At 35.4% G+C, this 14,818-nt stretch overlaps 3 protein-coding genes and 1 non-coding gene across 6 annotated transcripts; all 4 read left to right on the forward strand.

Annotated features, from left to right (window-relative positions):
• Positions 1-191: 191 nt before the first annotated feature.
• On the forward strand, positions 192-3,879 carry LOC125213238 (YTH domain-containing protein ECT4-like). Its single transcript, XM_048113665.2, has 9 exons — positions 192-350; positions 683-759; positions 861-984; positions 1,126-1,193; positions 1,339-1,908; positions 2,185-2,772; positions 2,856-3,068; positions 3,162-3,308; positions 3,388-3,879. The coding sequence occupies exons 1-9, from the start codon at positions 320-322 to the stop codon at positions 3,592-3,594; spliced, it is 2,025 nt and encodes a 674-aa protein (XP_047969622.1). The 5' UTR covers positions 192-319; the 3' UTR covers positions 3,595-3,879.
• Positions 3,880-5,050: 1,171 nt separating this feature from the next.
• LOC125215088 (2-oxoisovalerate dehydrogenase subunit beta 1, mitochondrial-like) lies at positions 5,051-8,700 on the forward strand. The gene is made up of 13 exons (XM_048116398.2): positions 5,051-5,303; positions 5,460-5,571; positions 5,637-5,672; positions 5,767-5,826; positions 5,908-5,965; positions 6,035-6,132; positions 7,271-7,360; positions 7,452-7,520; positions 7,583-7,669; positions 7,890-7,985; positions 8,064-8,141; positions 8,232-8,318; positions 8,415-8,700. Exons 1-13 carry the CDS (start codon positions 5,125-5,127, stop codon positions 8,448-8,450), a joined length of 1,086 nt encoding a protein of 361 aa, XP_047972355.1. The 5' UTR covers positions 5,051-5,124; the 3' UTR covers positions 8,451-8,700.
• A 1,526-nt stretch (positions 8,701-10,226) lies between these two features.
• Positions 10,227-13,668, forward strand: LOC125215005 (TATA-box-binding protein 2-like). Of its 3 annotated transcripts, none has more exons than XM_048116275.2 (10): positions 10,227-10,320; positions 10,433-10,526; positions 11,106-11,193; positions 11,670-11,741; positions 11,957-12,007; positions 12,204-12,248; positions 12,344-12,436; positions 12,669-12,770; positions 12,870-12,988; positions 13,399-13,668. In XM_048116275.2, the coding sequence occupies exons 2-10, from the start codon at positions 10,444-10,446 to the stop codon at positions 13,403-13,405; spliced, it is 660 nt and encodes a 219-aa protein (XP_047972232.1). In that variant the 5' UTR covers positions 10,227-10,320; positions 10,433-10,443; the 3' UTR covers positions 13,406-13,668. The 3 variants fall into 3 exon arrangements, with proteins under 3 accessions (XP_047972232.1, XP_047972233.1, XP_047972234.1); XM_048116276.2 differs by having other exon boundaries at positions 12,870-12,943; XM_048116277.2 differs by having other exon boundaries at positions 12,870-13,668.
• LOC125217165 (small nucleolar RNA SNORD24) lies at positions 13,397-13,482 on the forward strand. Its single transcript, XR_007175585.1, has one exon. It is a non-coding gene; the product is annotated as a small nucleolar RNA SNORD24 (small nucleolar RNA).
• Positions 13,669-14,818: the final 1,150 nt, after the last annotated feature.

Here is a 14,818-nt window from a genome sequence, read left to right on the forward strand (position 1 = left end):
AATAATTAACTTATATAGTGTCGTGTTGAAGAATAAAATCCGATAAATAGGAGTACTCCAGAAAGAGCAATGAAATCGAAATAGGGATAGTTTTGTCTTGGTTGAATTGCAAATCTGGCCAATAATGAAACACGCCACGTGTGATATTGAGTTCACAAATACATAGAAGTAGAAGGACTGAATCGAAAGAAGAGGTGGGCGTATATGAATCACAAATCTCAACTTTAATTTCTCCTCTCCCAAAACCCTCAAGAAAAGACTTTTCCTTCGCCCGCTCTTTTCTAGGGTTCTTTCGCGCTCCTCACTCTCAACTAATCCCATGGCCGCCGCCGTTCCGCCTCCTGCAGATCGTATCCTTTTCTTCTCTTTCCTGTGCTCCACTTTGATTTCAATAGCTTTCTTCTCTGCATAAACTCATGTTTTTTTATTTTTAGTTGCTGTAGATCTGAGCTTCTTGTATCTGAGATCCCCGTCGTTAATTCTGTGCTGATTTGGCCCGCCTTGGTGATTTACGTGTTTATCTTTCCATACGAGCTACGCCTTAGCTTCAAATCTTGAGAAATTTTTCGATATAAAATCAAATTTATTTTTTCTGTTGTTTTAGTCATTGTTCTGTTTGAATCTTCCTGTATTAAATCATTTTTCGTGTGAAAATGTATTCCTTTACTTCTCTCTGCTATAGAGGCTGCAGATTTATTGCAGAAATTGTCACTGGACTCGCAGGCGAAGACTATCGAAATTCTCGATGCCACTAAGAAGGTCACGAATTGATTTGTGTTATCTATTTTTAAATTCGATGTTATTTGTAGCATGCTGGATCACTTTGTTCTTTATCGCTGAATCCTTTTGCTGCTCTGCAGCCATCAGTTGATTCTGGAAACGTGGCTAATGGGACACAAATGGAGCGATCTATCACGCCTCAAATTCCAGATTTTATGGATCCTACGGTGTGCTACTATCCGTCACCTGCTTACTATTATACTCGTAAGTTGTTTATTTTGAAATTTGCAAAATACTGTTTTATTTGCTGAAATTTTCATATATATATTTTTGACATGATAGATCCTACTGTTTTCAGTGGTTTAGCTTACATTTTCTGATTTTTGCCCATCCATTTGTATTTAGCCTTTGAGGGAAATGAATGGGAAGATTACGCACGATACCTGAGCCCAGATGGAGTGGAGCTGACTCCGGTAAGCATAGTGTTTAAAATGCCCATTTTGGGCACATATCCATTTTAATGCTTACATGTGTTGATTGATTTTGCTTTGGGACTAGTCTGTATCATTACAATCTTACATTTTTACCATTTGCTTACAACTCTTCATTGGTTTGCAGGGTGCTTATGGGGACATGTATCATGGTTATGGCTATCCTCCTTATGGGCCATATTCACCCGCTGTTTCCCCTATTCCAACATTGTCTCACGATGGCCAGCTGTATAGTCCTCAACATTATCAGTACCCAACTCCTTATTTCCAGCCATTGCCACCCACAAATGGTCCGTATCCTGCCGGTGCCAAAGGTGACATAGCCACCTCTGGGGGTGCTGATCAAGTGCCTTTAGCGGTGGATTCTTCTAATTCAAAATCTAATGGTGTTGCCGGTAGTGTGGCCACAAAGGGAAACAATGGTACAGCCATGGCAAGACCAACATACCAAAATTCATCTTTCAATGCGAATGGCTCATATGGAAGAGGTGCTTTGCCTGGGGGAATTCCATCCTCTGGTTATCAAAACCCAAGATTTGGTTTTGATGGTTTACATTCACCTGTCCCATGGTTAGAGACTCCATATTTTTCAGATGCACAACAAAGGCCTATAACTAGTTCATCGATGTCCTCTGCAGTTGTGAATGGAAATAGTGTTCCTTCGTCCAGGAATCAGAATTATCAGCCTCACCTGATGGTAATGAGTTACTCTTTTCATGGCTAGGTTTGCTTAGTTCACACAACATTTTTTCTGGTGTGTTGGTGTGATTATTTACCAACAGTAAGTGTGTGTATTTGTGTAGGATGTCTTGTTCTTAAACATTAGAGAATATCTTTCCTGCATGCTTTGGTCTAATAACTCATCATTTAAAAAGTTATATTTTTCTTGTTGAAGTGCAAATCAAAGTCCATCACACTTGTTTTTTGCCTTGATCGTTTTGTCTGACTGGTTTATTATATGTTCCTTTTTTAGGGCTCGAATCACCCAAGGCCAATGTCATTGATGAACAATGCTAATGGATACATTAATAGAATGTATCCAAACAAGTTATATGGTCAATATGGAAATGCATACAGATCTGGGGTGGGCTATGGTTCGAATGCTTATGACACACGGTCGGGTGGAAGTGGCTGGGTGGCTGTCGATAGCAAGTACAAGCCTAGGGGAAGAGGTAATGGATATTTCGGGTATGGTAATGAGAATATGGATGGCCTCAATGAATTGAACAGGGGCCCAAGAACCAAGAGCACCAAGAACTCAAAGGGATTTACACCAGTAGCTTTGGCTGTCAAAGGTCAAAATATTCCCTTGGCTGAAACAGCTGATAATGAAAAGTCAAGTGTGGTTCCTGATCGTGAACAATACAACAGATCAGACTTCCCTGAGACTTACCCTGATGCCAAATTTTTCATTATCAAATCATACAGTGAGGATGATGTCCATAAGAGCATCAAGTACAATATTTGGGCTAGCACGCCAAACGGTAACAAAAAGCTGGATGCTGCTTACCAGAGTGCTCAACAAAAACCTGGAAGCTGCCCTATTTTCCTTTTCTTCTCCGTAAGCATTATTGGACTCATAGATGTTATGCTTTGTTTAATGTTTGATCTGTATACTAAATATGCATGCTCCTTGATTGTTAGGTTAATACCAGTGGTCAGTTTGTTGGTATTGCTGAGATGATTGGTCCTGTTGACTTCAATAAGAATGTGGATTACTGGCAGCAAGACAAATGGATTGGTTGTTTTCCAGTTAAGTGGCACATTGTGAAGGATGTACCAAACAGTTTGTTGAAGCATATTACCCTCGAGAATAATGAGAACAAACCCGTGACTAACAGCAGGGACACCCAGGAGGTATGTTTCCTTGTAGCCCTTTACTACTCTGTTGTATGCGTTTGCTGCTATTATTGCAGTGGTTTTTTAATTAGGAGTATGATGTTGTTGCAGGTTAAACTGGATCAGGGGCTTGAGGTGCTCAAAATTTTTAAGGATCACGTAAGCAAGCAGTGCATCTTGGATGATTTTGATTTCTATGAGGATAGACAGAAGAAAATCCTGGAGAAGAAAGCCAAGCAACAGCATTATCACAAACAGGTGAGTTTGGTACTGTCATTTCTGGACCAGTGCTTCCCTATTTACACATTTCTTGAAGATTAATAACAATAGTTTGCAGACTCAAGTTTGGGAAGGCAAACCAACTGAATTGAAGAACAAGGAGAATAAGGAATGTGCGAATGCTCAAGTGGAGAAAGAAAGTGCATCTGCTGGGTTGGCGAATGGGAATGGGGATGTTACAGAAAGCATCACTCTTCCCAAGTCTAGTGATGTAAAACCTGCTGTTGCTATTCCTGAGAAGGAAGTGGTGGCTAATGGGTGCTAGCTTGGGTTGTCGGAATACACTCTCTAGTAGACGAATGAGGCAGAAGGAACAAATGTGTTATTCCTCTCCGATTTTCTTGTCCTTTATGGCTCTCTTTTTTTTTTTTGAAGAAGTTATATTGTTGCTTTTTCTTGGTTGTCAGTTTTTGTTTTTATTTCTATTTTTTCTTTTCAATATCCGATCTTGTCTCTAATAGCGCTCTAATTTAAGCGGTTTTGATAGTCTTTCTCATATGATAGTTGTGTTTGTTAAGATCTGTTACATTCATAATCGTGTTTTCTAATATTCGAAGTGTAATCTAACTCAATTGATACTAAAATGAATATATTCTAGCTAATGAAAACTATGTCTAGTGGAATTGATTTAGGCGGATGGATGTAAAGTTTTAAGGAAACTGGTTTTGAGTTAAAAATCAGAGTTAATTAGGTCCGCTCCTCAGAGTAAGTCTAAAATCAGAGTTAATTAGGTCCACTCGGCAGAGTAAGTCTAAAATCAGTGGTTGAGTTCAGGTCGACGAAGTGCGTGTGCGCTTTTTGTAAAATATCCAAAATATCGTTAGTCATATTCTGATTGAGGCGTGCACGGTTGCAAATCGATATACGGGTCTCAGGTTTGGCTCTTACCTCGGCATGAAGTGACTGAGTTCACATCATCCTTCCATTCTAACGAAGGATTTGTCCTCAATCCCGATTTTGCATACCTACATAACCGAGCGAACACACATCATACATCATAGTTGTGCGCGAGCCATGATGTTTTTCCAAGGTGTTCAGCAATCTGAGTAATCCATCTCCTAGCTTGAACTTCCTCATATATATTGCGTCCAATAAACTTATAGCCTTCTCGCCAACCCCTTCAAAATAGTAAATGGTCCTTTACATCGAACAACTGGATTCGCGCTACTTCCTGATATTCAATCTTCACAAATGCTCAATTTTGTAGGTTGGTAGTCCAATATTCGATAGTTGGTTTAGGAGTTTGGTAAATTGTACTCCCTCTATCTTTCAGTAAATTTATTCTTAAATCTTTAAAGTTCAGAAAGTTAACACACATGTTCTTAAACTTCTCAAAATATACTTGTTTTTTTGTTTTGCATTTCCCTATTATCAAACACATACACTCGCCCTTACAATTATCTCTCACTCTCTCTCATCTAAAATGTGAGTAGCTTTTATTGCCTTGTTACTTTGAATTTTGCTAAATTTTTCTGTTGTGAGTTGTTTAAATGAAAATTTTCATTACATTAGACCCTGATGAAACTCTTAGCTCTGAGTTAAGGCATGAACTCTATGGGTTTCACCAAGGCATGTTAATTTTAGGAGTAAAGTTGTAAATTCCTTTTCTGGGGTTTTGCCATAGTAATTTTTAAATACATAAACATTTGATAAATGTTTGGCACGTGATTTAAAAGGGGATAAGATCAATTAGTAGACTCATAGTTGTAATCTTCTACACACTAACTTTATATATTGATTGTTTATCCACCCTTGGTCACAGCTTGACTGGTCGAGCTTCCCTCTCCCTTTCATAATGGCTTGCACCACCGGCCGTGGTATCACCAGAATCGGAAAATTGAGTCGGATTTGGTCTTCGCCTTGCAGGGGACTGCAAACCGCCGTCGACGGCCAATCGCCGCCTCCAACTAAGCCTGTCAATTTATTCTCTGCTGTAAACCAAGCCCTTCACATAGCCTTGGACACCGATCCTCGGTACTATTCCTTTTCCCTAATTTCGAAGCTTTTAAGCTTCAATTTATTCTTCTGCCAATTCTTCGAGTGGGAACTCTATTTCCTGGATCAATTTAGTTGGATTACCTTTTCACACGACTTCCTTTTTATTTTTATTTTTTTTTATTTTGTGTTCAGTGCTTATGTATTTGGGGAAGATGTGGGATTTGGTGGTGTTTTCCGCTGCACTACTGGTTTAGCTGATCAATTTGGCAAACGCCGAGTTTTCAATACTCCCCTCTGTGAGCAGGTCCTTGTTTTCTCTTCTTTGTGCTTGGATTGTTGTGTCTTATTTTAGAAATTATTTTGATGCAGGGCATTGTTGGATTTGCAATTGGCCTGGCAGCTATGGTAGGAGGCTCAGCATTAATTTGAACATTTTACTCGAAAGTGGTTCTAGTTTAACTTGTTCCTAATATTCTTTCTATGTTATGACAAAATTTAGGGGAACAGAGCAATAGCTGAAATTCAGTTTGCCGATTATATTTTTCCTGCTTTTGATCAGGTATGCCCTGGCCTCCCTTTTCTCTGATATTCCACCTATCAGATTCTACATTATATTTACTGACCATTTTCATATTTATAGATTGTGAATGAAGCTGCTAAGTTTCGATACCGGAGTGGCAATCAATTTAATTGCGGAGGTAGGTTGTAGTCCAGAGTTTTCTTTCCGCTCTATCTCTGTACTTCTCTTACGAGTTTAAACTTGTCAGGCTTAACAATCAGAACACCTTATGGAGCCGTTGGCCATGGAGGCCATTACCATTCTCAATCCCCTGAAGCTTTTTTCTGTCATGTTCCTGGTATAAAGGTACTTTCCCTAAATGTTATTGTGTGTTCCTCAGGTTGTTGCTTATTTACTACCTTGTTGAGTTTATTTAACGATAACAGGATTTTTGTTGGTATTTAGTCCATTTTTACATATTCTTCTTACTGTTTGTTATGAGGTGGAGTGTTGTTAGTGGAGAATAGGACTACCTATAAGAGAGAGAAAAACTTGCCAAAAATGGAAGTGGACTAATTTTGTTATTTATGCCTGTAAGGCTATTTAATAATCAATAAATAATTAAAACAAAAATAAATAATGCATGAAGAAAGCAGATACAGAATAGAGCATTAAAGTTATCACAGAGTCGCCGACATAATTTATCTGTTCAGCTGTTTTAAAAGATGATATGAACCTTAAGTGTGATTTTAGAAATTCCAGTATAAGCATCTCAGACAACAATAATCTATTTCAGATAGAGATTGAAAGGTTCTTAAAATACGACTGAGCATCCGCAAGAGGCATAAATCAAACTTGACTTTGCAGCTGCGATCAAAGAAGTACCTCCCGCAGTGCATGATATGTATCCTCATATAACTTGAGAGCTTCGAGCTAGTCTCGTATAAATTATGCATATATAGCAACCTAGCTGTTGATAAGGTTTAGATTGCATGTGAAAGAGGAAAAGAAAATTCATTAGTAAGTACTTGATTACAAACGCAGTTTTCTATTAGCTCCATTGAGGTATAATTTTTCTTTTCGAGATGCGATCTTACTCTTCGACCCTCGTCCCTATAATATGTGTTAGCCAGTTCTCCAAACACAGTCCACAGCCTGAAAAGATGTAGCTGATTAGGCTTTACAAGTCTAAGATATTTGAAGAGAAAACAGGAATTTGGTTCAAGCACATACAATTCACTAGGTTTTGCAATCCTGGGGTTTCAAAAAGAAGAGAAACTTATTATGAAAGAGTATGGTTGTCAAACCAAAGACTTTGATAGGGGCACAAACACAATTAAAGGCTTTTGAATGTCTTTTGGGACTTACAATGAGTCATATATGCATGAAGCTAGCTTTCTGGCTTGGGAGTTAAATAACTTTTCATCTCTGAAGCTGAAATTGAGGTTTGGAGGATTGTTTCCTTCTTTGTGTGGTTATTTTCACAACATTTGCTTTATGTTAGGTTGTGATTCCCCGCAGTCCTCGACAAGCTAAAGGACTGCTGTTGTCGTCAATCCGCGACCCGAATCCAGTTGTATTTCTGGAACCAAAGGTAATAATATTTACATTTTTGTTATTGTAATCCATGAAATTATCAATATTTACTTATTTAGTGAGGTAAATATAAGCTATAATTGTCTCAGTGGCTGTACCGGCTGGCAGTGGAAGAAGTTCCAGAGCAAGATTACATGTTACCACTATCAGAAGCTGAGGTATGCTGTGTTGATCCCTTCTTTGAAAATAATTCTTCGTCTGTTAAATCCTCAAATCTCAGGTGATTCGGGAAGGGAGTGACATAACACTTGTTGGATGGGGAGCTCAGCTTTCGGTCATGGAACAGGCCTGTGTGGATGCTGAGAAGGTATCCATTTACTTTGCCTTGCTTGATATCTTTGAGGTGAATTTTGAATAATCTACTAGACCGGTCACTCTTAAACTAGCATGAACCTGTCACCTAATCTGTATCCCTAGCTCGTGATCATTTGTCATAGTTGCCAATGTGGTAATGGTATGATGTTTTGTTCGATCCTTAAAGTGTAATTTGAAACACCTTGTTATCCTTGATGATGTAAATTGTGTAGGAGGGCATCTCCTGTGAATTGGTAGACCTGAAAACTCTAATACCATGGGATAAGGAAACAGTAGAGGCATCCGTTAATAAAACTGGAAGACTTCTGGTAAGGATCATTCTTCCCACTACTAGCAATATTGGTGCTGAAATATCTGCTAAACAAACGTATGTTTATCTCTTTTAGGTTAGTCATGAAGCTCCAATAACAGGTGGATTTGGTGCTGAAATATCTGCATCCATAGTGGAACGGTGCTTTACGAGGGTAAGATTTGAGAATTAGTAGTTTAATCCAGGAAGAGGAGATGAAGGATATGAATTCTGATTGATTTATGTTGGAATTGGATACACACAGTTAGAAGCTCCAGTAGCAAGAGTGTGCGGTCTGGATACCCCTTTTCCTCTTGTATTTGAGCCATTCTACATGCCAACGAAGAACAAGGTTAGCATATATGCTGGTCATCAATTCATTCTCGATATATATAGTTGATATTGTGGAATGATTGATCACACCCTATATGTGTGTGTGTGTACGCAGATATTGGATGCCATCAAATCCACGGTTAAATATTAGGCAATGGAAGGAAGCATTCATTGTATGCTTCAAGATGGGGATGTCTACTTCATTAAGAAATGCAATAGAAGAAGATGGCAATTAATTAACTTAAATACAGACTTGTGGTCAACAAGCTTGTTTCTTATTGGCCTTGGTAATTATGTTAAAATAAACTTTAGACTTATTGTTTTCAAGTATCAAAACGTGGTGCATATTTATTTTGTTAAATTTTATGGTATATATGGCATAATGGCTGTGTTAGTGTGAATTCATCTTCTTTACAGTCACAAGATGAGAGATTCTGAATACAATCCGTAATGACCAGACCACCGAGGATCACTTACAACCGAGACTTCTTTACCGTTACAAGATGAGAGATGACCAATTTCTTGAAGAACAGACCAATATAAAACAACAAAATAATAACACAAGTAGCTAATACTTCAAATCCATAGAATTTTTGGTTACATCCTAACATATTTAGCGGCCAATAACCTAATTCACAAGATTATATTTAGCGGCCAATAACCTAATTCACTTCCTTAAATTTTAAATTCCTGTATTTTTTTCGATTTTTAATTAAACTGGGAAAGTAATCAGAATTCCGAGAACAAGGAAAGTTAGTATAATTTTCAAGGATTCTGAATCCTTACTTTTCTTAGGTATTCTTTTTTCAGTTTTAGGATTCTTACATATTTAATACAATATTATTATTATTATTATTTAAAAATAATTTAAAATTATAAATTATACTTAATATTATTATAATAAATAACTATAACTAAAACTATCATAATAATAACTATATTATTATAATATTTATATATAATTGTTATTATCATAATAATAATTAATAATTTATTAAATAATTAAAATATATTTATATAATATAAATCATATAATAATAAATAATATTATTATTTTATAAATTTAAAATTAATCTATAATATCGTAGTGAAATTTTAAATTATAAAAAAGTATTGTAATAATAATAATATTATTATTATGAGTATTATTTATTAAATGATTATAATACTCCATGTAACAATAAATACAATTATATTATTATATATTGTGATGGATAATCCATATTTTAACTATTCATCGTAATAACAAATATAATAATAATTATAATTTATATTTGATTTAAACACCAAACTGAAAATATACTTATTATTTTTTTTATAAAAAAAATAATAAGTATATTTTCAGTTTGGAATCATATTCTCGGGATTCATTGTTCTAGTAATAATTTTCCTTGCCAATTTTACTTTCTCGTCAACCAAACATGGCCTTAAATTATGGCTAATTTATGATTTTTTTTTTTGGTAAAGAAAGCAAGCTAAGTCTGAGTTGAAAATAAATTAACGATAATATGAATTGTCTAATCTATCATGAAGGAGAAGCCAAACATTAAGACCTGATGGTGGTTGATCTAAAGCATACACCCCTGAGCAAAGTTATAGGCATAGTGTGATAAGAAGTCCGTCACAAAATTCCCTCGCGGTGCACATAAGGCACCATTACTGAGTCAAACTCTGAGATTAATTTACAAATCCCTCCCATTATCGGCTATTTTTCGTAAAAACAAACAACTTTTTGCAGCCTTTTTTAATGTTTTACGATAAAAATTTTGTGGTGGCATGGTGAAGTTTTGAAGTGGGCCTTTTAGTAGGAAAAAAATGAATGGGCCTTATATTCCAAAAAATGGGAGGGTAGTTTGGGAATAAGATAAAATAGAGGCGGTGATATCAGCCCTATATATAGCAACGACCTTATAAAAGAATCATCCTTTCGAATTCTTACCGCTCTTATTCCGAATCATCTCTTGCTTTCTCTCGCCATCTGCTCATCAAAACCCTAGATCACTCAAATTCACATCTTAAAGGTCCGATTTTATATGTCACCAGAATTAAATACGAAACACAAATCCACAATTTTGTAGTTTAAACTCAATATGATTCAAAATTTTAAAATTTGACGGTTGTTTTTGACCACAGCAAGTGAGTTGATGGCAGATCCTCAAGTTCTGGAAGGGAGCCAGCCGGTTGTTGATCTCTCCAAGCATCCCTCGGGACTTGTTCCAACTCTCCAGTAAGACTAGTTTGTGTAAAAAAATCTTGTTTGCCGCCCTTGTTACATGCTGTTTCATCAAGTGCCCAGAGATTATATGCAAAATGGATTTTAATTACAAATTCTGATTGCTCAGACAATAATGTTTTCTCACAGTTACCGATTAATTCTTGAGCCTAGCTACTTACAGATCTTAAGTATAGATTCTTGTTGAAGCATTTGGGTTTGTTTAGTCAAACAGAGTGTTAGATGTTAGAGGGCAGTGCATAACTAACTATTCAGTCAAATCTCTTACTAACTTAGATGCCCTCAAAAAGTTTGGTGTTATATGTAATCCAAAAGGTCAGATTTCAGTTAATGTTGAACCTGCTTTTAATTTGCCTATGGCCTAAGGGTAGTAAGCTCGTGCTCCTTGTAACCTATGATTTAAATTGGGCATATGAAATAGAATATGTTTGGTTTTACTTTTTTATGCCATTGTGCTTTAGAGGACTGTCTAGGAACATCTTAACCAAGTGTTGTCTATGTTACAATTTTTAAGTTTGTTTCATGCATCCTCTTAGTCTCAATGATTTGAATTCCTGATTCATTTGTCAACAGGAATATTGTATCTACTGTCAATTTGGACTGCAAGTTAGATCTTAAAGCTATAGCATTGCAGGCTCGTAATGCGGAATACAATCCGAAGGTATGATATCCTGGTTATTGTATAAGTTTTTTAAGTTTATTTCGAACATCCAGTTGCTCACATTGTTTTGGTTGTGTTCAACCCTAAAATTAACATTTGGAACAGTCGATATCCTGGTTATTGTAGAAGTCATCTGATGTAACTTCACATTACAAATTATTATTCTGTAAGCTGGACCAGTTAACTTGTTATTGGAACTTAGTACTGCAACGTCTTTGTTGGGGTTGGCCTTCTTTTTTTGCAGAACTTTTGACACTATTTTTGCTGGAATAGATCAATTGATCTTTTTTGTTTTCAGTCTTTTTCTCTTATATGTTTTATATTTTTTGTTCCGAGTTAGAAAATCTGGGAACTTGGAGAAAGTTATTTTTCTATTGGTTTTGTCTGTCATTATGTCTTTCAGTTTGTTGTTTATTTATTTCTCGGGGTTTCTGTTAATTTGCATCTAGTTGATACTAACTTTGTGATGCTTCCAGCGTTTTGCTGCTGTGATTATGAGGATTCGAGAACCAAAAACAACAGCATTGATATTTTCATCCGGAAAAATGGTTAGTATTGAACTCCTGTGGAACCTTTTCAACTGTGCCTGGTGAGAAGTTTGTGTTAAATGTTTTGTGGGACTTCCATATTGGGACTGTTTAGGTGCCTCTGTTTATCCATCATTTAACTTTCAAAATCCATGAGGGGATACTGAGTCATTTTTTGGCCCTACTAGATGTATCTGTTTTCTATACATGCTAATTTTCTCCCTTCATCTCTTCAGGTGTGTACAGGGTCCAAGAGTGAAGAGCAGTCCAAATTGGCTGCTCGTAAGGTTGTGACATGAATATGTTTTTTTCCAAATTTTATCAGGGGCCTTTTGATCTAAGAAAAATAAGCTTAATTTCATGAGTTATTTTTGCTCGCGGCTTCGAATTATTATTTATAGTATCCTTTGATTTATTTATCTTATGTTCACACGATCATCTTTCCTTCCTCTCACTTTACATTTATCCCAAATATTTTTTCAGTATGCTAGAGTTGTTCAGAAGCTTGGATTCCCTGCTAAATTCATGGTACAATTGATGCTATCAACATTATATCATATTGGTTTCACTCATCCGAATGGAGTTCTGTACTTCATTTTTCTTCTTTTCCTCTCTCCTCATAGGATTTCAAGATTCAGAACATAGTTGGCTCCTGTGATGTGAAATTTCCCATTCGACTTGAAGAGCTGGCCTATGCTCACAGTGCCTTTTCTCGAGTGAGTGATTCATCCTTTGTTATATCTCGCTCCCAGACGTGTTAATATAGTCGAGTAACCTAGTTGCATTTGGGAAACTGTGATATTGGGAAAAGATGCTTTATTAACTTGATTCTCAAAATTCACTCTTTGTTTTCTAAATATATAATGGTTTTAGTTGATGTAGACCAAATTTTTAAGTTGACTTGGTTGAAGTACCCACATGGTGATTTTGTATATTTTGTTGGTTCAGTACGACCCAGAACTGTTCCCTGGATTAATCTATCGAATGAAACAACCCAAGGTCGTGCTGCTTATTTTCGTTTCTGGGAAGATTGTCCTTACTGGGGCCAAGGTAGCTATTTGTAACTTGCCATCCTTGAATAGATAGTTTTGTACTATGCTAATCTAGTATGATGATATGATACCACTTTTTTTTATTTAACTTTTCCAGGTTAAAGATGAGACCTATGCTGCCTTTGAGAATATATACCCTGTTCTCACAGAATTCCAGAAAGTTCAGCAATGGTATGGTGATGATGGCGTTGTGTGCTTCAATTTTTATCATGACTGGTATTTTTGTGTTTATTTTGCATTCATCACCTTGTTGAATGGATTTATGTGTGCCTTAGGAGCCCTTCCTGTTTACATGTCTTTGAAATTAATGTTGGAAGCAACATATATTGAATTTATGCTTTATGAATTTGTACTAAAATTTTCTGAGCCTAAAATGGCAAACCCTAGATTTAGAATGATTAGATCAGTGGGTCTATCTTTAGGCAAGATTGAACCCCATCTCGTCCGTACTCATTCCTGTATATGCGACCGCACCTTTATCTCCAAGATTTAGGGTTATAAGATCAGAGATCATTACCAGCTACTTGTTTTGCCTTCATCTTTTTTTATTTTATACTGCTATTTGATTTGATGATTCAATAATCAACTTGAATTCTGTTTGGTTTTGGTTTGAACAAATCGTGAAGCCGGTGATGCGAGATTATATTTGCTACTCTTGATGGGATTCGTTCCTATCTGATGATTCTTTATCCGCGAAGATCTCTGAGGCCTAGTTAGTCACTAACATTTGTTCTATCTTCTATGTGTTGTTTTGACTCATTATCATATGATTATCCATTTAAGACTGAGTCATGAGATTTAATCTCATAAACCAATAGGCAGTACATATTCAAAATGAATGGCCCTATGTGTAGAGTTTATACATAATGTGTTTTTTCTGATTTTTTCTTTTCCAATCTAATATTTAAATGCATATATTTTCGACAAAATTGGTGATTATCAAAAATGATTATTTCTTTTTCTGGAACTTGTCTTCACCAGTTCACCCGATTAATACCACAAAATGCAAACAAAATTTAATTCTAGTCCAAACCAGTTATCTCTTACAGACTCATTAGAACTCAAAATACATTAAATCCAATTCGTACTAAAAAGATCTCAATATTATAGCAATGTATATAAATTTATTATAAGATCTGAAAGTAGCTTCTATGTTTATAAAAAAATATATTTTACACACTTCCAAGAAAAAATTATTTCCTAGAAACTAACGAAGAAAACATGTTCCCCTGAATAATAAATGAATAAAAGCGGAAACAAAATTAATAAATAATTAGTAGTACTACTATAATAAGTACAATAATATATTGAAATTATAAACGGTAAGTTAGGCAATTATGACAAGTGAACTACTCCAAATTAAAGCAACAAACACAATTACAAAAACTTCAGAGTATCTTGAAAAGATAAATAGACTTGTGAAAAAAATTGAATATTTTATAAAGTTTTACCTAATCAATGTTTTAAAAATTGGAGCGTAAGCAGACCAATAAAGCTATTGATTTATGGTTCAACTGGTCTAACCGACCAGAGTAATAGTCGGACCGTATTACTATAATATACTCCTATTTATGTATAATTAGTTACATATATATTATACACAAAACACACTTAAATATTAATATCATAAGCCAACAATTCAATAATTTTATAAATAATATCAAAATACTAATATAATTGTTTCAATGACCAAATTATGTACACCATCATTAGTTTACTATTTCATCAGTTTACGTTATTTGGCGTTTTTTTTAATATGAAATTTAAAAATTTATATTTAAAGGTTAAATGAAATAATAAAAAGTATGAAAGAGATGGTGAAGTAGAAGAGACAAAAATATTTATACCAAAAAAGAAATGATGCAAGTAGCTTCGGACAGCTTGAATTCTCAAAATGATAATAATGTATTTTAACAAAGCTTGTGTAGAAATTGCCCTCAATATTCATTGGAAGATATCAAACGAAAATAGAAAAGGGTTTGATATGGAGGATTGGTAGAAATTAAAAGGAGTAGATCTTTATATGGAAAATGGTTGGTGCAAATT

The sequence above is a fragment of the Salvia hispanica genome, chromosome 3, assembly GCF_029641045.1.
Source record: "Salvia hispanica isolate PSC_SH4W2 chromosome 3, Shi_PSC_v1, whole genome shotgun sequence".
Lineage (NCBI taxonomy): Eukaryota > Viridiplantae > Streptophyta > Magnoliopsida > Lamiales > Lamiaceae > Salvia > Salvia hispanica.

Excerpts from the sequence above, each read along its gene's own strand:
- LOC125215005 (XM_048116277.2), top strand. The coding sequence starts at position 10,444 with ATGGCAGATCCTCAAGTTCTGGAAGGGAGCCAGCCGGTTGTTGATCTC. Across the intron at positions 11,194-11,669 it reads ATGCGGAATACAATCCGAAG|CGTTTTGCTGCTGTGATTAT; the intron begins GTATGATATCCT and ends TGATGCTTCCAG. Across the intron at positions 12,249-12,343 it reads GATTCCCTGCTAAATTCATG|GATTTCAAGATTCAGAACAT; the intron begins GTACAATTGATG and ends CTCTCCTCATAG.
- LOC125213238 (XM_048113665.2), top strand. The coding sequence starts at position 320 with ATGGCCGCCGCCGTTCCGCCTCCTGCAGATC. Across the intron at positions 3,069-3,161 it reads ACAGCAGGGACACCCAGGAG|GTTAAACTGGATCAGGGGCT; the intron begins GTATGTTTCCTT and ends ATGTTGTTGCAG. Across the intron at positions 3,309-3,387 it reads AACAGCATTATCACAAACAG|ACTCAAGTTTGGGAAGGCAA; the intron begins GTGAGTTTGGTA and ends AATAGTTTGCAG.
- LOC125215088 (XM_048116398.2), top strand. The coding sequence starts at position 5,125 with ATGGCTTGCACCACCGGCCGTGGTATCACCAGAATCGGAAAATTGAGT. Across the intron at positions 7,670-7,889 it reads CCTGTGTGGATGCTGAGAAG|GAGGGCATCTCCTGTGAATT; the intron begins GTATCCATTTAC and ends TAAATTGTGTAG. Across the intron at positions 8,319-8,414 it reads ACATGCCAACGAAGAACAAG|ATATTGGATGCCATCAAATC; the intron begins GTTAGCATATAT and ends GTGTGTACGCAG.